Source organism: Acartia tonsa, chromosome 9 (assembly GCF_053477335.1).
Source record: "Acartia tonsa isolate MP-2025a chromosome 9, ASM5347733v1, whole genome shotgun sequence".
Taxonomy (NCBI): Eukaryota; Metazoa; Arthropoda; class Copepoda; order Calanoida; family Acartiidae; genus Acartia; species Acartia tonsa.
In genome coordinates, this window is record NC_137268.1 from 4,137,802 (window position 1) to 4,163,495 (window position 25,694).

General features: G+C 31.3%; 1 protein-coding gene across 1 annotated transcript in view; it reads right to left on the minus strand.

Moving 5' to 3' along the window:
• Positions 1 to 3,100: 3,100 nt before the first annotated feature.
• The window catches only part of LOC145328429 (uncharacterized), a 66,008-nt gene continuing 43,414 nt past the window's right edge, over positions 3,101 to 25,694 (minus strand). Inside the window, exons 12-14 of the mRNA XM_080172120.1 lie at positions 4,262 to 4,370; positions 3,668 to 3,728; positions 3,101 to 3,327 (exon numbers count right to left, since the gene is read on the minus strand). Coding sequence (XP_080028246.1) covers positions 3,101 to 3,327; positions 3,668 to 3,728; positions 4,262 to 4,370 — 397 coding nt within the window. The remainder of the gene's footprint in view (positions 3,328 to 3,667; positions 3,729 to 4,261; positions 4,371 to 25,694) is intronic.

Consider the following 25,694-nt stretch of genomic DNA (forward strand, 5'->3'; position numbering starts at 1 on the left):
TAATTACATATTAAAAGTAATACAAAAATAAATAAACATCCCATTGATTGTATGATATTTATATTAAACGCCCAATAGTACCATTTAATAAATTACAATCTTATCTTACTTTTGATTTTATTTGCATGAAACAGGAAACATTATATTTTACAATATTTTTGACACATGTAAAAATATTTTTTTTCTTCAGATTTGTATTAACACTTATTAAGATATATAAATATGTAGGTTGATACTTTAATTCCAATTTATTTGGTGTGCACTCTGAAGTTGGGTTCTTAAAAACAAGAACAAAGATTAGTACTAAAATCTTTTGTTCAGTTCACTCTTTAAATTCAAATAATGTTCTAAAATTTAGTGAGACATTTTACAAATTTAGAAGATTTTTAACACAAAATTGTGATAACTCTCAAAAGCTATGGAATCATAGGGGAAGATCTAATATAAACTATGATTTTGATTTATGTTTAATACTGTTTTACGACACACAAAATCTTGTAAATATGCAAAAAAAAAACAATTGTTTAAAATAATGTGCAAAATAAGCCATTGGCATAGTAATATAGTAAGTTTTCCTAAAGAAGAATCTTACTCAATTTTAGATTTAAAAAAAACTTTAGTTGAATTGTAAAAATGTGAGCTTAATCGATATATTATGACTTGGATGTTGCACCAGATTTGCATGTACTGTCTGTAATAAAGTGATACTAGCAGCTGGCTAAACTAACGATACCCCAAATCCCCTCCCCTCCTACTGGATGAACCATCTAACCAATAAATGAGGAAAATATTAGCAAGCTAAATTGACGAAAACTTTTCCCCTATCAATTAATCCACGTATAACTTATATCCAGTGTCAGCTTATATCTCTTTATTACTCCTTCTAGTCATTTCACAGATCAAAAGTAAAGTAGAATGACTTTAAATTTTATTCATTTTTCATTATGGCAAATTACAAAAAAAAACATCTCTATGTTCAAGTTTTAAGATGAAGTAAGCAGTGGCGTGCAGAGGGTTTTAAAATCTCCTTGAACCAAAATGATGGGTTGTGATCTGTAGCTGGTGTTTTACAGACTACAAGAAGAGTATCGAGGGGCCTAGCTTTTATTCTAGCTTATGAATCAATTTTTGACTGAAGCTATAACCCCTTTATCCGTATAAAGATTTACAGATAAAATAGAAGAGATAAAGATTTCTTAAAAATGCATTTCATGTGGGCGAGATGTAAAATAAGTTATATTTCTAAGATCTAACTTTATGTCTATCTTTTTTTTAATGGTATTAATTTTTTTTGTACTCTAATAAAGTGATTATTCCAGCTGGCTAATATAACGATTCCACCATTGTCCTCCTTTAACCCATTACCTACCCTACCACGAACTGGCAAATAAATAAGGTCTATAATATCAACCTAAATTGTCCACTGTCAAAACATTCAAGTAATCATATATCGATTGTATGAAGTTTCCTGTAACAATTAGATTTATTCATAGTCAATAGGGCTAAACAATTTCATATCAATAAAAAGATTGGATCTACTGCAGTTCACGGTTAAATGAATTTTATAGCTGCCAAACGGCTGAACGTACAGATCATGCCCGCATACTGTTTTAAGCGGCATAAGAAGGCCTACAAAAAATCTGGAATAGCCATAAATCAATAATGCATAATTATTTCGCAGTGCAGAGAAATGCACGAAAAAGACCTATTTTACGCGTTTTTCTTCAGTGAAGCTTTCCCTGTGCATAAGTGGATCTTGGCTATTCCAGATTATTTGTAGGCCTTCTTATGCCGCTTAAAATGGTGTGCGGGTATGATCTGTACGTTCAGCCGTTTGGCAGCTAGAGCAGCCTTTAAAATTCATAGATTTTTGGAAATATTGCTTACCAGCAATATTTCACCGTGAACTGCAGTAGATTTAAAAGATTTATTTAATATTGAAAAATATTGAAATTATTTGTTTCCTAGTGTTATCAGTATAGGTATTGAAATCAATGTTGACTGTCTCTACCAGTCGTATTGTGCTCAAATCCAAGAAACCTAAAAACAGAACAATAATTTACAACAAAGCTCTGAATCTGATTAGTTTCCATTGGATAAAAACCGGTTATGAATACTGAATATAGTGCTAAAAATATAAATCATAAAATCTTAGTCAATGGCCCCGAATCTTTGCCTCAATGTCAATAAAAGATTTTACATTGACAAGTTTAATAAAAAAGAAAAAAAACTGAATCTGCTTTATAATTTAGAAATAATTACAAACCAATACTTTCATAGATTTATTTTCTAAATGTTCGTAAGCCCTAAATTGTTACTTAATGTAACATAAAACTTAAAAAGCATTAAAATTGTATCATATAGGTTTTTTTCTTAATTAAATTGGGATGGGAAAATTTTATTGTGCCATCGTCACATCCCTTCATTTCCCATGCACATTTGTAAATGTTTTACCTTCATCCAAGTAAGTAATATTTTGTCCAGTTTGAGAAGTATACTTCATTTTCAACCCAGGTGACATTACCTCTCTGTTTTAGAAAAAAAATAATAATTAACTTAAATTTGAATTGTCCTTTATCACTCTCCTTCAATTTATATGTTTTTATTAATTGCCTCTCAAAAAATGCTCACACTGTTTTTATTACCCGTTTTTTTGAGTTATTGTTTTTTTCTTTTTCTAGCAGATATGCCCATAGAGGCCTCTTGTGTCACTTTAGGTAAAGGGGAAGGTTATGTAAAATTTTTGAATCTAGTGATAGTGTCTAACTTTTTATCTTTGTGACGTAACAGAAATCGAGGGATGAGAGGGGAGGTGTGAAAGGAAACCTCTAATAAAGAGATGCTTTTTTGTTACGTCACAAAGATAAAAAGTTAGACACTATTACTAGGTTCAAAATTTTTATTTATTGTATAAATTTCAAAGAAAAAAACATATAGATTCAGCAGTTAGAGAAGAAATTTTGGTACAGACAGACACATAGACATCCTGTTACTTTTATATGTCCTAATATTTCATTCTCTTTCCAACTTTAATCTTTTTTTATCCTTTTTTCCTTTCAATTTAGTCACGAACGTGCGGAAGGGTTAAGTCAACATCTACTTAAAAATTGAAATAGGTAATGAATGTCTGCTCCTTTATTACCCCTTCCTCCCTCCATGAAAAAATCACTGTGCACACCACTGATTTAGTTTTCTCTATATTAATCAAGTAATCATATTTTTTCCTAGTTGGATTATTTGGTCTGGTTGGTTGTGCCATGCTTGATAAGCTTGATGTTAAAGGGCTCCATGTTAACACTCCATTACATTGCTCCAACTTCATGGTAACTAAATAAATTAATAAAATAGTGTCTTTTAAAGCATGACCGACAGACTGACGAACCTTTTAATACTCATACTGGTTGCTCTTTTGTAAGGGGTATCTTTACCAAAAAAATTGGCAGTCTAACTAAAACAGCAGCAGAGAAAATCATATTTTTACAAATAGCATCACGTTCTCATGGTCAGATGGACTGACGGACACGACAGACAAAGTATAGTATAGGTTATCTTCGCTATTAAAAAAAAATATAGATATTAGTCACTAAAAAGATTAATTAATACAAATCATAAATAGAAAAATTAGTATACATATATTTAAACAAGTTTACAAAAAGTAGATGAATACCTAAATTAGTTTGATGAGTAGCTTGGTCCAAATTGATCACAGCAGTACCGGCATGGCAAACCTATAATATATTCTTATAAAAATAACGATGTAGTTTGTCTGTCTGTTTTTACCATAAGTTATCCAAAAACCAATAGGCTTTCCTCAATGAAAAGGCCTTTAAAAGGTATAAGGAAGGTTTTAGGTTATGGAGGGGAGAGCACTACTCCCACAAGATATATAGACCTAAAACAAAGTTATCAACCCCCAAAGATTATTTATATTTAATTTGCCTTTTAAAATGATAAACTACGAATTCATCACTTCAAAGGATACTCTATGAAATTCTAAAATAATTCTAAAAAATGCAATCTCAATGATCAAGGCTCACTAAATAGGATCATGAAAAGAAAATGAAGGAGCGGGTTTAGCCGTATTTTCACAGTAGATTTTAATAGGTTATTTTAAATTAGGTTAGATAAATGTTAATGATTGCCCCTTCAGGATTAGTTACCTCCACAGGTGCTAAATAGGAGAAAAGCCCGTCGTATTTTTTCGCCATGATCAGAGTATTATTTATTTAAAAAACATTCGAATTTAAATTTTGTTGCTAACCTGAAGGCCACTATGTAAGGGGGAAGAAGGTGGGAGAGTGACAAGCTTGACATTGTGAACATTCTTCTTATGCTTCTCCTTACCCATTCCTGGCTTCCATCCATCTAGCCTTAATAGATAGATAGGTTGATAGATTGATATATGAATAGATAGATATGATTTACAAAAAGATTCTTCTTATGCTTCTCCTTACTCATTCCTGGCTTCCATCCATCTAGCCTGAATATACATAGATAGATAAATAGATTTATAGATAAATAGATTGATAGATAGATTAATAAATTCTTCTTATGTTCTCCTTACCCATTCCTGGCTTCCATCCATCTAGCCTGAACATACATAGATAGATAAATAGATTAATAGATAAATAGATTGTTAGATAGATTAATAAATTCTTCTTATGTTCTCCTTACCCATTCCTGGCTTCAATCCATCTAGCCTGAACATAAATAAATAGATGAATAGATATATAGATAGATTAATAGATTCTTCTTATGTTCTACATACCCATTCCTGGCTTCAATCCATCTAGCCTTAATATAAATAGATAGATTAATAGATTCTTATTTTGCTCCTTCTTACCCATTCCTAGCTTCCACACATATAGCCAGAAAATAAATAGATAGATTAATAGATTCTTATTTTGCTTCTTCTTACCCATTCCTGGCTTCCATACATATAGCCAGATTATTAATAGATAGGTAAGTAGGTTGATAGATAGATAGATTAATAGATGAATAGATATATAGATAGATTAATAGATTCTTCTTGTGTTTTTCTTAACCCATTCCTGGCTTCCATCCATCTAGCCCCTGAATATAAATAGATAGATGAATAGATAGATAGATGAATAGATAAATAGATTAATAGATAAATACATTGATAGATGAAGAACAAAGGGCATATAAAGTACAATGAGTATTAGAGAGATAATGATAAATTTATGATTATTTTTTATGGATTTGATTATTAAATCAATGGGATAACAGTTTGATTATTACAAATATAAATTTCAATTTGTAAGTTACATGAAGCTAAACTTATTTTTGGCAACTATATTTAATGATACTCAGAATTGTAAATAGGTAGTCTATTTATTTAACCTAATTTTATCTCAATTTAATGTTAATCTATGCTGCTATATATCTCCCTAATTAAATTAAGATTCAGTAAAGCATAAAAGACGTATTTATTGCATAGTTTCTATAGGTTTATACAATACAGACAATATTGTAAATTAGCAAAAAATTGCGCCCATAAAGGCCTCCAGGGACCTGCGAGATGGATGATCAATTGTAGTTTTTACCCTCCCTAAAATAGTTATAAACCTTCCCAGATCCTGTTATTCTTATACCTTAAGAATATAAATTTATCATTTCAAATCCCAAAATTTAGGTTGCTACCAAGGACATCACTTATTGGTCTGTTCGTTCATCCAGTAGAAGGGGAAATGATTGGGAAAAGGGGGTGGACGAGATCGTTATTTTGGCCAGCTACAATTTTCACTTTATTAGAGTACATGATATAATGTAAGATCTAAGTAGATAAAAATCTATGCTGTTATTTTACTAATTTTATCTGTTTTATAAAACAATCTACAGATTCTTAACTTGACAATGTATTGCATAAAAATACAAAATCATTAGATTTATTTGCTGGGGTTTTAAATTAGGTTCCAGATATTTTTATTTACTATGCATATGTTAAAATACGATGGGTCTTAGGTATAATATTTGCAGGAGATAGAAGAACTCCTCACAATACTTTTTAACGCGCAAGTCGTGTTCAATAGTATAAGGCTTTCTTTCCCAAACTCTGTATTTATGTATGTAACACATTGTATGTTGTAAATATCTTTGTATTATTTATACAATATTAGGATTTTCAGAGTATTTAAGTGAGCTAAAAATTAATTTATCACAAAAATGTTGGGGAGAAGTCCCTTTCGTGGATCCCTGTCCCCTGCTGATTATAGCAACTGCACAATGCTAAACTAAACGTATCCTATCATCAAGTCTAATGCACAATTAATGATTTACTTAAATTAGAGCAATTTTTTTTTCTCACTTTAAAATCAAAATTAAAGAGTTTAAACATTAGACAGGTTGGATTGGGGTGAAGGTACCCAAAGTTTTCGCATTTGTCGGTCCCTTATCCAAAACATATTTCATGTTCGATAAAAGAAAATAAAGCTCCTTGTATCATGAGACCTTAAGTGACAAAAGCTCGTCTTTTCTTCTCTTTTTATTAACTAACAAGACCTCAATTAATAAATTAACAGTACAATTTATGTGTATTCTCAGCATATAGCCTACTGTTGTATTTAAGGTAATGTGAGTCTCTAGGAATGAGAAGGCTTGTTAAAGCTTGATTTATTCCAGATCAGTTAAAATTTTGCATGTGAGTGTATGTAATACATATGTGTGTGTGTATGTGTGTTAATAAATGAATAAGTATAGATGTATAATCTAGATGACTGTCTGGACCAATTTGTGGAGACCCTTTTCGTCTGCTAGCAAATTATTTTTGTCCTTTATTAGACTTTGCCTTGTCGTTTTTGGCTTATATTCAAAGATCCAATTGAGAGGCAACACAGGGTCCCCATCTCCTTGGGTAGATGTACATTTAGCGCATGCCCACTCTATTATTTTATTTTAATTGTGGGAGTGTGTGTGTGTGTGTTTTATACGCATTTTGAGATATAAAGTTACTGAAATACTTTTTACCTTAGAGGATATATTTTTTTGGAAAACTATTTTTGGTAAAAAAAATTTTTCTGTATTAAAGTGTTTTTATGATCCCTATGATATCTCGTAAAAAATTACTTCTTAAGCCTTTTATCTATTTTCTACTATGCAAAAAAAGTCCATCTATTCTAATTAGTATTAATCCTGATTTATTAGCGTGGACATGAAAAGATAGATAGATAGATTGATATACATATGAATAGAGAAAGGAAAATTACATGGAAATTTAACTAGTTACAATAGGCAAAATGAATGACAACATCCATAGAAGCGAAGCTCTGAAACGGTAGGACAAAAGGGCATTAACACTTATATAGTGTCAGAACTGAATAACCAAAATATAGATGTGTAAGGGTCGAAGCAAAATTGTAAGCAAATTTGTTAAAAATTCGCTTGATGCAGTATAATGTTTAAGGACATACTTATATTTTTAAGACCTGATTGTAGAGTTGCTTCGCTTATAATATTGTACTTTGTTGTCCCAGGAATCAGTATATCAAAAATCAGATCAATCGGATAATTCGATCATATAAAAATTTGTTGTTAAAAAAGTGAAAAAATCAACATGTTGAAAATTGACGTACGGACATTCTGGTAACGATTATAGAGTTGCTACGCTTTCTAAATTGTACCTAACTACCAGTATTAATTGTAGGATTATTATTTCATTATTCGTAAAAATTTTGTCTACATTACGGTATACGATACGTGAGTATTCAGTATGGCCTAAATCGGTTCTAATACAGCAGATATTTATTTATTTCTTTCAAACCATATACTGCAAAGATAGATACATTATAGTTTTATTGAGGTAACATTACTGAATATGAAGCTTTGTATTAGTTTTCTTGAATGAAAAAAGAAATACAAACAATTCTATAGCGATAGACAGATAGATTTATTTTAATTAGTACAAGTCCTAATTTATTAGGTGTATACATAAAGAAGATAATGCAAAAATAAAATACAGATTCTTAGACAGCTGTAAACAGCTGTAAACAGATCTAAATAAAAAAAATGTCCATGTGACATGTAGCTGTTATCATTTGCGCAGCTACGAAGATGAAGAAAGTCCCTAAAAAATCATCATGTTACATCATAAAAACGAGGGGATTATTCATTTCTTTAGGGGTTTTCTTTCCCACTCCTCCTCTCCTCATCCCTCATTTTTATGTCATTGCAGATTGAGGGACTTTCTTCGTCTTCCGCAGCTACGAGCTAGGTGAAACCGCAGCCAAAAGCAACACCCAGTCGTCCCCAGCCTGATTGAGCTTAAGCCACCCTCAGCCTAAGTCATAATTAGTCCATGCAACCAGCAGGCACAGAAGAAGTGCGGATGCCGAGCCCAGTTTAAAACCTTTCTAGTTAATTATACAGGAATGTTTATCCCCTTGATTAATTTGCAATTAAATTCAGTATAAAGATTATGAAAAAAAAATCAAAAGAAAGAATGACCCAAAAAAAAGCAGCTAGGTAAACTAAGAAAGATTTTAACAAAAATTCAATTCATTTTTTAGAAAACTTATATCTGACCTCTTACTAAAACCTTTGGCATTGTTACTACTGTTTTATCAAAGTCATTTAAATCAAATTATGACAATCAATTAGGAAATTGCTTTTATAACCAATTCCATATTTTCTTTGTCATCTTTCTGTTAGAATATCTATTATTTTTATTTTATTTCAATACTTTTATTGAATTTTGATTGGTTGGTCTAAACTTTTCAACCAATAATATTAATTAACAAAACTGGTAATTTTGTTTCTCGTATTCATTTGAATCCGGTGGATAGGAACTGGTTCTCATCCAAACGAAAAAACTATGTCTAGCATCGTATTATATCCAGCTTTCAACGAATATAAAAATGTACAATCATAAGATTAAAACCAGTTTTTTTAGCCGTTGCCTTCGGCACCTCGGGGCTAAAAAAAACTAGTTTTAATCTTATAATTGTACATTCTATATCCGCGGAAAGCCGTTTATAATACGATGCGAGAAATAACTATTCTTTACTCTCATCTATCCATTTTAAAGTAGTTGACCCCACTATTTTAATTTTAGTTTTAAAAAAAATTTTTTTTTTGGGGGGGGGTTTAAGAAAATAGTTATAAACCTTCCCGGGACCTATGAGAAGCTACTCTTTAAAGGAGAACCCGATCGGTTCAGCGGTTAGCGAGATCCTTCGCTACAAACAGACAGACAAACAAACAAACAGACAGACAAACAAACAGACATCAATCTACTTTGTATTATAGATATCTTTCTTTAACTATCTATCTATGTATTGACCATGTATGTTTTGCTGTCCTAATTATAGCTGGCACAAATACCCCAATAAAAACATCCAAACGTACAGTGATATATAAATATTCAGATAAAAACAGTTTCAAATTCATGAAGGCTACTCTTAAATTCACTTCAATGCGTTGGTTGTTTTTTTCCATATTAGCGGCTGCGCCCCCTAGAAGCCTCTAGGGGCACTTAAGGAAGGAGGGGGAAAAGTCGACCACATCCCATTTTAAATTTGAGTTTCAAAAGAGTAAAAAAGTTTTTTTTGAGGGGGAGGGGGGTGAAGACACATTCCCCAAAAATAGTTTTAAACCTTCCCAGGACCTATAGGAAGCTTCACTGTAAAGGAGAACAATATCGGTTCAGCGGTTAGCGAGATCCTTTGGGACAGACAAAAAACGCTTACTACTTTACATAATAGGATATATCCTTATATAAAAGTAACAGGATGTCTATGAGTGTGTCCGTCTTTCTGTTTGTACCAAGGGATCTTGCTAACCGATATGGTTCTCCTTTACAATGAAGCTTCTATTTCAATCACCTTTCCAAGAGAAATCGCCCACAGAAAAAAATCAATCCAGTCTCAAAAAAAAAATTATTTTTTTTGAAAGTGGGGTGGGTCGACTCTCTCCCTCTCAAGTGCCACTAGAGGCCGCTAGTCCAAAATACAGTAAATAAAGCTTGGTATAGGGCTAGAAAAAAAACCAGAATTCTAGACCTATTTCTTATGGATTTTCTTATTCTTGATGATATAAATATTGGGATAAAAACAGTTTACTAATGAACCAAAAGAGTTTGTTAGAGAGGAGTTTTCAAGAATAATTTTAAAAGGTTATGAAATAAAAATTGCACAGCGTTATAATTTTGATGATAAAATTGTTTAAATGGGTGCAAAACCAAAAGTTACATCGGCGCAAAACTGTTACCAAACTTTTTTATCTGGACCTACTTGCAAAGGTCGTGTAGGGTTATTTATTTTTATAAAGCAATTTTTTCGAAGGCTACAAATTTCTAACCAGTATGTATATTTATCTTAGAGATTAACAAAAAACAATGTACAATTAGACGGGACATTTCCCCTCTAGTAATCTTGAGGAGGGGATTTAATGGGATAAAAAGCAAAAGTGTCTTTGCTAATTATATAGGTTTTTGCTATGTTCCAACGTTTCAACCAAATTATTTGAAATCATTCAATGAAGTAAAAAGGAACATACCAAAGGATTAATTTCAAAGCTGATTTTTGGTAGACTTGTTTCTACTTTAAGGCCAAATATTAATAAAACTTTTCAATTGGCGATTGGTCGGTTTGTAGAGCAGCTGTGCTAATTAGAATATTATTTATTGCGATATCAAATAAACACTTTGAAATCAATTATAATATATGTTACATGTTGTGGTTTTTAACAAAAACAAAACTGTAAGATTTATATTTCTTAAAGTTGCAAATTTTTATTTTGATCGGTAGACAATACCTATTTTTGGGCAAATCGTTTTAAGCTTGTGGCTATGCATAAAGAGGCCCATAGGGGCACTTTAGTGAAAGGGGGGTGCGGAAACAACCCTAAACTTTTAATTTTTGTTTATAAATTAAAAAGTGAGAGAGATTGAGGGGATATCTTTTTGAAGGTTGGAACCCAACCTCAAAATAACTATAAAAACCTTTCTTGGACCTATAAAAAGCTTCATTGTAAGGGAGAACCATAACGGTTCAGCGGTTTGCGAGGTCAAAAGCTATTCTAACACATCCTCTTAATCTTATTCAAGGATATGTCTGTATTTCAATAGAGTAAATAAAATAAAAATGAATCCCCATTTTTTCTAACTTTAAGAATGTTATCTTTGTATCAAGTTACTCATTAGCAGAATATTAGAAAAAGAATGTAATGTCAATAATTACGGATTTGTACAGGGAAATGTAATCTGAAGACGTTGGAAGTCGGACCATTAGAATATCTGCGATACTTTAAAAGTAGAAGTTTAATGTTTTTGCAAAAAAAACAAGCAAAATGTAGTTTTAATGGTTTTAAGTTGCATGCTATAAAAAGACACTTTAAGTGCCTTTTTAAACATATCTTTCCTTTTCTTGTGCTATTTTTAAAATCAGGAATTAAGGGGAAGGCAAATTAAATTTTGAAATGAAAATCTTTCTATGTAATTAGGGAAAGTACGTCTGAACAAAAGTTATAATCCTTATACTAAAGTAACAGGATGTTTGTCTGTTTGTGTATCTGTGTGTCTGTACCGAAGGATCTCGCAAACCGCTGAACCGATCGGGTTCTCCTTAACAGGGTAGCTTCTCATAGGTTCCAGGAAGATTTATAACTATTTTCTTGGGGGATGGGACACCCCCAACCCCCCCCCCCAAAAAAAAAAAAAAAAAAATTTAAAATAACCCCCCCCCCCCTCCAAAAAAATTTAATTTTTTAAACTAAAATTATAAATGATGGGGGGGGGGCCCAACAAAAAAAAATTTAACTTTTTCTTTTAAAGTCTAAAATAAGTAATTTGGTTATCAAATTCGACTCCCCCCTTCTCAAGTGCCCCTAGAGGCCTCTAGGGGGCGTAGCCGCCAGTGTTTATATAGAGTAGTTACACTATATAAATTAATAATAAATTTCAGTATGTCAAAGCAGACATTGAATTTTTTTATAAATGTTTTCACCCTTGTTACTTTACTTATGACTAAACCCCTGTAAAACAAATGTACTAATTCTATTTCTCGTATTCATTCGAATCCGGTGGATAGGAACCGGTTCTCATCCATACGAAAAAACTATGTCTAGCATCCTCTTATATCCAGCTTTCTACGAATATAAAAATTTACAATCATAAGATTAAAACCAGTGCCTTCGGCACCTCGGGGCTAAAAAAAACTGGTTTTAATCTTATAATTGTATATTCTATATCCGCGGAAAGCCGTTTATAATACGGTGCGAGAAATAACTAGTACATATCTTTACATAAAACCAAAAAAAAATAACTGGAACACCATTTTTCCCCCTAAACCTTTTTGGGTTTTACTACACACTGTTTAATGCATGGAAAAAGACAGATATTCAACTTTGAATATTTTAGTACCATTTTGAGTTATGAGAAAAAGATTAAGAAAATTTTTTTTATAATATTTATCCATATAACAGGCCTACCAAATCTTAACTTTATTAAGTCTTATTAAGTCAAATGTGGCATTAGAAAAGCTAAAAAAAAGAAAAAAAGTATAAACTTAAATAGCAACACAATACTTAAACTCTATTTAATGGGATTTAAATAGCTTAAAACCTGTCCTTTTTCCTTGATACATGCATGTAATTGTAACATGTTGCATTGTAACCAAATATTCAATGTAATGTTAGGAAAAGTTTGCCTTGATGAAAAATACCAAATCTATATCATTATTTCAATTGATATACATATATTTACTTGGATATTTTGACAGGAGAAAATTAGTCGTCCAATAAGATTGCCAATATGGAAATCATTTATTGGTCATTCGTCTAGTAGGAGATAAGGGGATGGGGTAAAGGGGGTTGATGGAGGAGTATCAATTTATCAGAGTACATGCCAATCTGGTGCAACATCCAAGTAATTATATATCGATTATAATTTCACTGAAAACCAAAGATCCCTTATTAGCTGAATGCAAATTAGACGACTATTAATCCTACATGTTGCTGAATGCTTAATATTGCCTGTATATTCTACATCCATTATCTCAAGTAAATTCCTATTTTTTTTTTTGAAAAGTACAGAAAGCAATAATCAGTCCCTTTACTTACTAAAATTGAAAATTGTCTGCTTCAAATTCCATTTTAGAAGCGCAGCGATAATGCAATAAATTACCCAAAGTTTTTAAACTAAGTTTTACTATTCATTGTATAATAAACTTTGGGTACTTTTATCTAATTGTTTTGGTTACTAAGTATTGCTGTCAAAGTTTTCATTTAAAACCTTGCTTTCCAGAATAGTTTATTTATCCCATCGTCTTATAGACAACTTTCCGCGGAAAAACCAATCAAAACTAAATGAAATTGGCCAAATTATGAAATTTAGGATGCTATTTGCAAAAGAAAATAACAAATTTTAAAGAAACACAGTGAACAATATATTTATCATCAATCAAGACTAAGAATCACCATACCTTAAAATCAAATAATTTTACATAAGCAATGAACATTAAATAGTTTTTTGATCAATGAACATGTATACATTTAATATTAATGGTTTTATAATTTTTGGTGCTAATACTAATGGATAAATTATTTAGAAAACTCTCATCAGAGATAGAAATGCTGAACAAATTAGCTCTCATTATTTTCATGGCAAACACTATCCTATTTTGACATAAGCAAATCAAGCTTGATCGTTCAGGTAGAGAGCAAACATTACAACAGGTGTTTCTGTCCACTATTTTAGGGGGGGGGGGGGGTACGAGGTTATCTGCTTTATTTGTTTGAGAGGTAAAATATATAACCCATAGATTTTTTTCAATTTTATCAATAAAAATCAAACTGTTTATCCATAACATTAATATATATCCACTATGAGTTGTAATGATTTCAGCATGAATGGTAAGTTTTGATTTGGCTCTATTTATCAAATAATTGTATCAGACAATACAGCAATTTTTTTGGAATATCATGTTGGTTAAAATTATAATAATTTTGAGAAGAATATTTTTGCTAAGACCAAAGATACATGGCTTGGACAATTAACGATAACTTTCTAATAAAAGCTTGAAAATAAATCTAATAATTTTTGCCATCAATGACAAAACAAGTTAATAAAGTTTAAGTTTAAATAGTTATTCATTATAAACAGCTTTCCGCGGATATAAAAATGTACAATTATAGTATAGCCCCGAGATGCTGGGCACGGGCTAAAAAAGTGGTTTTAATCTTATGATTGTAAATTTTTATATTAGTAGAAAACTGGATATGATACGATGAAAACATATTTTTTCAGTATGGCTGAGAACCGGTTCTATTCCACCGGATATTAATCGATTTCGAAGCGATACTTATTTTCTATAAGTAAAGAAAATAAGTTGTTTTATATGACCATACTTAATCAAAGGAAAGATGGATTAAATGATAGTGTTTTAGGCTAATTTTTTTCTATTATCTACCTATGTATAGAGGTATATATTTATCTTACTGAAGATAGATTAAATAACACAGATTTGGACGATTTTTGTTATACATATTAAATTGCGATATTAAAATGATTTGAAGACGTTTTTGTTATCTTTTTCCTCTTGGATCATTTTCTGCATGTAGAGGTCTTAATTTATTCTAGAGATTAATACAAAGCTTTCCTAAAAATTATAAACCATTTGGTAAACTGTTTTTGAGAGCTTATTATTTACTTTGTTATTCAAGTGGCTGTGCCTTTAGCATCTAGGAGCTCTGTACTAGAAGGGGCAAGGAAAGAACATAACTATAACCTAAAACCATCCCAAAACTAAACTTTTCAGTAAAATAGCCTAAAACTATCACGGGACCTATACTTCTTTAATTAGGATAAGATGATATATAAGAAGGAATAAGTATATCAAAATGATTATATGTATATTAGTGTGGCCCAAATGAAGGTCTAAATCGCTTTTCAATGTGCGGAATGTAAAAATAGGTTATGTATTGTTTGTAGATTTTAGCCCTATAATTGATTTTAAGAAAAAATCTATCGCTATCTCGTCAAATGCATATTTATTTTCACCTTTACTTCCCCAAATTAAGAATGCCTTACACCAGATATAAAGCAAAACATCAAATTTTGTGTCTGTTTGTTTACAAACATTGAAATAAAATATTAAAATCACCAGGAATAAACATATGCAGAAAGAAAGTATAAAAATTTATTTATGTACAATTACAATAATTTGGGAAAGCTAATTCATACTGCAAAATCATTGAAGAAAAATAATTAAAGATAAGCCTTACTCTTTATTCCTGGTTCAATAAAAAACAATCAAATTAATTTTTGCAATATTAATTTTTTTATTAGTATGCTTTTTTTAAAGTTGAATATGAGAATAAGTATATTACATATTCTTTTACCTTCATTTAATTTTTTATTTTAGTAAATTGTCTCTTTATTGGCGACAATGTCTGTTGCGCCATGAAATTTATTAAGAACACTTTTTCCTATTTTATGTCTTTAAAATGTGTATTTTTTAGAGTTTTTCATCATTTCTCTTCTCATAAGACTAATAGCTACTGTTTTAGTTCAATTTCTTACACAAATTATCAATTTAAATAAAACAATGTTTTTAGACGTTTTTTCGGAATTATTCGGCAGGAATTGCGGTTCTGCCTACTTTTTATAATTGCTTCATATTTGAACTCTTGTTACATTATTTTAGGTTGGCAGTTCTTTTTATTTCTTGTTAAAATCATGAAAATATGAAGTTTTTGATAAAAAGCTTAAGATTGAAATTTCGAGATCAATTTTCATTGTAGAGAGGTCTAGTTTTCACTAAAAGGTCTACATTTGAGCCGGTAACAACTTCAAGGTAACCGCAAATTGATATGGTAAAGATTTAAAAATTCATGTTTTTTTGGGCCAGTCTAATGTATATGTATATTACAAATTAAAAACTGTAATTAGTATCAAAATTATATTAATTTATACAAGATAAACAAATTAAAAAGGATATTTAGCCAAGCCCAAGAATGCAAAACTAAACAAATCTTATTAAAAAAACATAACCTTAAAGGTTAAGTAACAAATCGTTTATCAGTGGTAAAGATATTTTGGGCCAATCTAACAAATAACTAAAAAAACTTGACCAGCATTGACGGTCTGTTAATTAAAGTGAACAAATATTGAGTCAACCTAATCAAAAAAAAAATAAAAAACTGGGCCAGTCTAAACCTAACATGATCCATAAGAAAGGTTATGACATCAATATTGTGCAATTATTGAAATCTTTTCCGGGTTCTTTAAGCTTGAAAAAAAATTTAAAAAATATATTAAAAATATGTCTGTATGTCACTCCATGCAAATTTACCAAATTTTCTCGTATTCATTCGAAACCGTTTCTAATCCAGTGGATTTGAACCGGTTCTCAACCATACGAAAAACTATGTCTAGCATCGTATTATATCCAGTTTTCTACGAATATAAAAATGTACGATCATAAGATTAAAACCAGTTTTTATTAGCCGGTTCCTTCGGGTTAAAAAAACTGGTTTTAATCTTATAAGTGTACATTTTTACATCCGCGGAAGACCATTTATAATACGATGCGAGAAATAACTATTAGCAAATTTAACAAATTTACCAAAAACATTTTTTCTACGTGGCAAGCTTTTTAGAGCCTGTTATTTATATATACTACCTGGATATAATAATCCTTGTATTTTTTTTAGAATAAAGAACTAGCCATTCCATTAAAACTATGCCGACTCTTTAAATTATCTTGAAGGGTCAATTGTCTATCCATCCATCTTTCTATCCATCTATCTCACTGTTATGTATATAGATAGATAGACTGATATTTTTGTGGCTTATAGTAAAAATGCTTCTGTTTTAAAAGTTAAAAGGTTCGAGTCTCGACTTTAACAATCTTATAACTATACAAATAATTTCTACTGCTGCTGAGTCAGGCACTTTAGAGATGAAATCTATAAAAGGATGTATAAATGTAAGATATTAGATCATTTTTGATGTTACATTACAAGATTTTTTGCAAAAAAAATAATTTTGATAGAGCTATTCTAAAATTATAATTTCTTAAGTACGGTTTAGATAGATAGATAGATTTGAGAACCTAATAAAAGTGGCTGACTCAGATTATGACGTCAAAAAAATTAACCAATGAGAGATCACTATAAATTTTACCATTGGTCAATTACAGTGTATACTAGCTTCTCATTGATTAATTTTTTTACGTCATAATCTGAGTCAGCCAATTTTACTAGACCTTCTAATTTAGGGGTGTGGGTTAGTTTTTCGTGTGTTAGAGTTTTGCTTTAGGTCAGATTATGATACGTTAGGTAAAAAAGTGCCCTTGTTCATGTTAAGAACCCCCCCCCCCTTCCTTTTAGTTTTATTTAGAGGGAAGAGAGTTGTGCTCGCTTGGCACTTTGAGTGAAAACACCCTGTAAACTACATAGATCCTATTATATAAAGTAGTAAGCTTTTTTTTTTTTTGTCTGTCCCGAAGAATCTCGCTAACCGCTGAACCGATATTGTTCTCCATTACAGTGAAGCTTCTTATAGGCCCTGGGAAATTTTTAAACTATTTTTCGAGAGGGTGTCTTCACCCCCTCCCCCCAAAAAAACTTAACTCTTTTGAAAATCAAATTTAAAATGGGATGAGGTCGACTTTTCCCTCCTCCTACCAGTGCCCCTAGAGGCTTCTAGGGGCGTAGCCGCTGGTATATTTAATACTAAATAGATATACAGATGGATAAAGATAGAAAGATTAAACTATGACACATATGAAGATATCTTATTAAATCAATTTAGTTAGGCTTGGGTAAACACATATAATTGGAAGGAATCTTGGATGTGCTGAATTTTAATTCCCAATGTGTACGCAGTTTCCGCGATGTTTCCTCATCCTATCTCAATATTTACTACTAGCTAAAAAAGCTTCATACTTTCAAAATTTTGAACGTATAAACGAGTTATACATTTAAAATTCAAAATTTTGATTTTTTTCTGGAAGTTTGAAGCTTTTTTAGCTAGTAGTAAATATAGAGATAGGATGAGGAAACACCACGGAAACTGCGTACACATTTGGAGATTAAAATTCAGCACATCGAATCTTGTCCCTATCAGGGATATCAAGGGATCAATAATGGATAATAAATTAATTATCTATAATACAAAGTAGAATTATGTCTGTCTATCCGTCCGTCCGTCTGTCTGTCTGACTGTCTGTCCGTCCCTTAATATCTCGGTAACCACTGAACCGATTGGATTCTACTCTTCAGGGAATATACCTGCTGGTCCTGTGGTGTTTTTAGGCTATTTTCTTGAGGGGTTAGACACCCACAACCCCCCAAAAATAAAAAATCCCCCCCCATTTTTGTTAAATTATATGAAACTAGAACAATTCTAACATGCCTAAGTTAACTAAAAAGCTAACGTTACGGACGCAGGGACGTACGGACGGGACGTTGCCGTTCCTGCAACTGGCAGAAATACAGTGGATGTATTTTTGTCAATATTGTTTGTATGGATGTAAATTCGACAGTAATTTGCCATATATCGTAGGTACCCTGACAAATATACATCTAACACAGGCATTTAAACATCCAAAATTGTCAATTATACATCTATTTCTTGCCAATTTCACATCTAAATTTTTTTATATGTCATAAATACATCTTGTACATTTTTATCAATAATAAACAATAGTAAACTGTATAGTAGATATTTATACTACAAGAATATACATAATTATTATATTAGATTATGGTTAAATGTTTAAAATCTTTATTCTATAACTTATTCCTTTTTCCCTGTTTACCCATTTCATAACCTAAATCATTACCACATAACAACGACAATTTGTACAATATTTTACTCAAATATTAAACTCTATTGGCGGTGAAATTGTATATGTATTTTTACAAAGAATTACGTGCCTAATATCAAATTTTTATTTCATAAATGGAATAGTCTATACTTGAGTAAATTATGGTATCAATTCTAGTTTGGGCACGTTATTCTAACTAGTTCTATAACTGATTAATCTGTTATGAAAATCTAGCTTCCTTTCTTTGAACTTCTTTGTACTTGTTTTTCTTTTCCACTATCGACCTCCAGGTAAAAATGAGTTGTGAAGAGCTGTACTCCTAGACATTAACCCTTACAGATCGGGCCCTTAATTTCCACCTTATCAGATCGGCTCCTGTTAGAGATAAAGACGTAACATTTTTTTCTGGTGGTTCATGTGTATTTTTAGAGAAAATTACTTTTTCTAGTCATAGCTGTAAAGCGGCCAATTTTGCAGCTAGTATGACCAAATTTTAGGACGAACTTTTATTTTTCATAACAAAAAAATTACTTTTTCTGATCATCGCTGAAAAACGGCAAATAACGAAAACCGCCAATTAATATTTTTATCTGTTTATTGTTGCTCAAGGATTTACCAAAAAAATGTATAGGCCTCTAGCTGTAATAGAAGCCTTTGATGCGTGATTTTTCTGTATTAACAAGTATTTGGCTCTCATGTATGCATGTTCTTGTATTTATAATAAATGTCTACTATACAGTTCACTATTGTTTATAATTAGTTAAAATGTATAGGATGTATTTATGACATATAAAAAAGTTTAGATGTAAAATTGGCAAGAAATAGATGTAAAATTGACAATTTTGGATGTATAAATGCCTGTGTTAGATGTATTTATGGCGGTTACTTTAAGTATGACTGTATTTTTGGCAGAGGTTTTTACATTTTGACAAAAAAACATCCAGATGTATTTCTGCCAGCTGCAGGAACGCCATGTACCCGTACGGACTGACCATAATTATAGAAAAGCTTTGCTGTAATTTTAGATAGACAGCTTTTTTTGGGGAGGGGGGAGGGGGGTAAAGATTTACCTCATTGATGGTAATCTACGCTATATAAAACTAACGTCTGCGCCCCTAGCATCTAGGGTATTTGAAGGGATATAGAAGGGCAGAAAAATAGCTTAAAACAATACCCAGGCTTATTTATAAAAATGAAATAGCCTAAAACCATCCTATAAGAAGCCTCCCTCTAAAGAAGAACCATATCGGTTCAGTGGTGAGTTCAGTGAGATCCTTCGCTACACACAAAAAAGCTTAGTACTTTATATTATAGGATTAGTGGTGGCAGCTCCAGTAGTACTTATTTTTTTTAAATTACCACTGCACTGGGACAATGCATCTAGAGGCTAGGGGCGAAGCCGCTAATGATAAACAAAGTGCCAGATATGTAGAATAAAATTATTGGTGCAAAGGTTTGAATATTTTTACTTTATGCAACTCAATCAAGAATAAATTTTACCCAAAAAGCTTAACCCTTACAGATCGGGGGGGGGGGGCTCCAAGAGCCCCCCCCCCTCTAGTTTTTTCAATCTCATTTTTTTTGTAGGTAAGATGGAGAGCTGTAACTTCATGACTTTTTAAGTTTAGTAATTATACGTCGGCCAAAGTTGATTTTATTAGGATATCTGGTCTGTGTCGGTCGTGGTGTCCGGTCAAAGTCGGTTGGGTAGCAAATTAAATTAGAAAAAATTCTAAATAAATCTTAATTTCTATATTATGACTTTTGTGTATAAGGTAGAAACCTAAATTTTTTTTGGTGAATACTTATATATGAATGACCTTCTGAGAAAAGTGGTGTTATGACCGTTTGACCGCTCCCTGACCGACTTTATGACCGATTTTTGTCCGGCTTTTACTACAGACATATATCATGAATATCGTGGCTTCTATTACAGCTAGAGACCTATAATTTTTTTTGGTAAATCCTTGAGCAATAATAAACAGATAATACTATTAATTGCGCCGCCAGCCGCCGTTTTACCGCCGTAACCGCCGAAAATGGCGGTTTCCGTTATTTGCCGTTTTTCGGCGATGATCAGAAAAAGGAATTTTTTTGTTATGAAAAATAAAAGTTCGTCCTAAAATTTGGTCATCCTAGCTGCAAAATTGGCTGCTCTACAGCTGTTTAAAAATTTAGCGGCTGGCCGCTAAAAAGCGGCTAAGGAGCGGTCTGACCGCTATGATTAAAAAAAGTAATTTTCTCTAAAAATACACATGAACCACCAGAAAAAATTTTACGTCTTTATCTGTACTTGGAGCCCCCCCCCCCCCCTGATCTATTAAGGTGGGAATTGGGGCCCGATCTGTAAGGGTTAAGAGCCGCAGCCAAAAAATAAAACTAACTACAATGAAAAGAATATCAAACTGTAATACAGCAATTATGCAAATGACTTGAAGTCTTTAAAAGCAAATTTTGGTGTATCCAAATTAGAGATAAGACGCTGAATGAAAATTTACCTACACATCAAATTATGGAAAACATAATAAACCTTTTTCAGATGAAAATTAAGGTTGAAAAGTTTTAATACCGCTAGTTTGTACCAACCAATCAAAGTTAGCTGAAAAAAAGTGACGTCATAAAAATCATCTCTTTTTTGGGGTTTCCTTTTCCCATTTCTCCTCTCATCCTTTCTTATTAGACGTACTTTTATGATGTCACATGTGACATTTTAGGCTTTCTTAAATCCATCGTATAAGAGAACGTGCTTATAAAACTTAGAGAACCATATAATTTATAGTTTAAGATCTTTTCAAGAGACATCAGAAAATTTAGTTTGATCACTAATTATTTTTTGTTTGAATCTTTGTCTGAACTGTTCTACTTTTATATTTATTCCTTTATTTGATATGCTCTCGTTAATAAAACACATGTAATGCTAAACAGTTTTTACAATATAGATAATTTTACATATATATTAGAAAATTATATTTTGAATTTATATATTTTTTTGTTATTTATATAAGACTTGAATGAACAAGAATGCAAAATATAAGTTTATAAGTCTTAACTAAATTGTATATAAATTTGTTAATGCTTCGTTCAAAAAATTGTACCTTATCGTTATATGAAATTTTTATACAAAAATCAGATGAGTAGAATAATTATAACATACAAAAATATTTGTGAAAAAACTTGAAAATCAGCATGTTATGATTGGAAGTACGGACTTTCTTGTTATGTTACGGTTATAGAGTTGCTACGCTTTCTTAATTGTGCCTAATTGTTAAAGGAATCTTTATGCAAAATTTGAAATTAATAGGACAATTCTAACATGACTAAGATAAAGAAAAGCTTTGTTGTTAACAAATTTATAGTTAATTTTAAATTGTTTAACCTTGCGAATTATAGCTAAATCTTGTTTTAATTAAAATTGTATATATGGTAGTAAAGTATGGATACTATGTAAAACAAATGAAATATACTTGGAATGATTTAGCCAATTAAAAATGCCAGATAGCCCACCCAACCTTCTCCCCTTGTAAAAAGCTTACAAAGTTTCGTAATTTTTGTTATTTTTATTTACAGCTTGTTTAAATGTGCTGTATTTTCCTAATTTTATCAATTTTTTTATCAACAGTTTATTAACTTTTTAAATGCATTGTTAACATATACTGCTATGCTACTTATCGACATAATTAATTGCTCTTGTTTTAAGATGCCAAGCATTTCTATAATAACTCTCAAACTAACCTACTAAATATAATTTTTATAATGGTTAGATGACATTTATTTTTTATTTATTTATTCCCCAGATTTTTGTAAAATTTTATTCCCTCATTTTCTAAATTTCTTAAATCATTATTTTATTAATTGAATCTATGCATCCCATCTCTGAACATAACATTTCTTGTTTCTCTCCCAATTATCAATTCAACTTAGGAGGTCAAATCTTAGCATTATGATTCACAAATAAAGGGAAAGATATTTGTAATTATAATGGTTAACAACATAATATAGTTAAGTTGTGTGTATGTTGAATAAGATCTCGTAAATGGGAGGTCTTATTGCTTGAGTAACGTGCACATCGATATCCTAGGGAATGGTGGGTGGGGGGGGGGGGGGAGTGTAAAAAAGTAAGTTCTGGCCAGTATATTTTTAAAATTGAAGTTAACACCCCTAACACTCTCCGAATACTACTAATTCAACAAGGATGACAATATCCAAAAGTAGCGAAGCTCAAAAATTATGAATGGACATCGGGAATAAATTTACTATAGAGCTGTGTCATCCATTATATTTGATGAAATAGGGAAATGACGAAAACTTCAAAATCACGCAACCATTAAATCACAAAAAAATAAAAATCTAGGAATCGATCTAGCACTGCAAATCTTAATAAAACTTGATGGAAATATGTAGAATAAAAGCTATTCAATCCCTGATGATTTTAGTCGTCAATCCTGAATAGGAATAGAGAAAACCACGAAAACTTAAAAATCTAGGAATCGATTTAGCAGCCCAATTAATGTACAAATCTTAATAAAATTTACTGAAAATATGTAGAATGTAAAATTGATTAATCCCTGACAATTTCAGCCCTCTACCTTAAAAAGGTATTGAGAAAATCACGAAAACTTGAAAACCCAAACAACAGACAGATAGACAAAACAATGTATAGATTAGATGGGCATATGACATAGGAATCTACACTAAAAATATCAGCTATCTATCTTGTATAGGAGCCGAGAAAATCACGTTTCTCCCAAACTAAGACAGACGGACATTTCAAATTATAGAGTAGCTTCGCTACTAAAAATTTACTAGCGGATACACCAATAGCATCTAGGGGCTCTGTAATCAAATGGGTAAGAAGGGGGCATAAAACCATACCAAGGCTTTAATCTAAAAATAAAACCGTCTAAAACCATCCCGGTACTTATGTTAAGCTTCCCTTAAACGGAGAACTTACTCGTTTCAGTAGTTTATGAAACCTTAAGCTTCATTTTTAGTTTTAGTTAAAAAAATAAAAAAAAATTTGGTGGGTGGGGTATTTTTTATTTTTTTGGGAGGGTTTGGGGTGTCCCACCCCCCAAGAAAATAGTTATAAACCTTCCCGGGACCTATGAGAAAATACCCTGTTAAGGAGAACCCGATCGGATAGGATACTTTTAAAAACTATACGTGTATCTTTATTTGTGAAGAATTATGAATGAATAAAAGCATAAATAATTAGTTCGGACAATTTTAAGCACATTTATGTATTTTAAACATGATAATTAAATCATAAAAATCATCAATTTTTGAATTATTGTTTCTATAGTTAGATTTTTAGAGTTTAGGTAGTTGAAATTGAAATGAAATAAATCTAAAAGTATATGTTTAGGAATTTAGTGTTTTTATGTGTTTCTTGGAATTTCAGAAGCTAATTTTATAAAGTTTATTAATACTTTGATGTTGCTCCAGATTGTCATGTTCTCTAAGAAAGTCAAACTTGCAGCGGGCTAAAAAAAACTATTCCCTCCTTGAAACCCCTTTACTTTACACCATCCCCTTTTTTGGCTGAAGGAACTGACCAATAAATGAGGTCGATATTAGTAAGTTTAAACGACCCCTTCTGTATACTATAGTAAGTGGTTGTAACGTTTGGACACTCAAATTAATGGAAGTTGTTGGGCCAACGAATAAGAAAACGTTATTGTAAAACTTTGGGGACTAGTTTTATGAACAGAACCAATGACCCCTTCCTCCCTGCATGAAGATACTGGTAGGTCGACGGTACATGTGTGTAATATTTACATTTGAATAATCATCTTTTAAAAAGGGTCACTCATTTGATAAAATTTGTAAAATAGAATGTCTGTTTTCAGAGTGGCTTCGAAAAAAATAAAATAAAAGTCATAAAATTTATACCAGTTTTGTTTGCCCGGGCCTTTGGCGAACAAACTTGTTTTAATCTTAATTTTTTATCTAAATATCCGCTTGTGATAAATAACTATTTTGCATCTTGAAAAATGTATACGTTTTCCTTTTGTAGGACCAGAATAAGCTACTTGTTGTCTAAGTGTTTTCAGGTTCGAGTCTGGACCACGCCTAGGCCATACTCCATACTAGAGACAATAAAATGGAACCTACAGCTACCATGTCAGGCACGGGATATGAAGTGTAATGGGCATAATAATTTTATTTCTTTGGTGTAAAAAAAATTTGTTTAGCCGGGCCATGGAAGATTTTAGAGGTCCATATTATTAGGACAGCTGGCATTGCACTGCTGTAAAATCTGTTAAAAATCCATGTTTTATTGGCAGCACTGGTAGTGGCGACGACTACGGTTACAGCTATGACTACGGCAGCGGCAACGGCTACACATTTAAAGATCCAGCTCTGAAGACTATGATTTTAAAATCCTTGTTTAAAGTACTAAATATACTACAACAGTGTCCTTTTGATTATTTAAATAATGAGTAAGAATTATGACTCTGCACAAATTAATATTAATTTATCATTCGTAATTAGATTTTGAAAAAGAGAAATCTAGTTATTTGACTTTCTGTCTTTCTGTTTATCTATCTATCTATCTATTTGTCTTTTTTGGTATCTTTCTATCTAGATGAATCAAATAATATTTTACCATGAAGAATTTAACTAAATTAAGTCAAGTGTTACAGGCGATCGCTTTCAACATTTTTCTGGCAAATATAAAAAAAAACTTATTTTGTATTAACAATAAAATTTTACTTTTTAAAAATAAAATGTGTAATAATTTGTAATTTTTTACTCCCACACCCTTTGGACGTGATGTATTTGTCTTTTGTATTATGACTAAAAACGTTACAAACGGACAAACATACAGACAGACGTACATTAGGAATACTGGAATAGCTTTGCTACCAAAAAGTTAAAGCGAATAGCGCTATGTTAAATAGA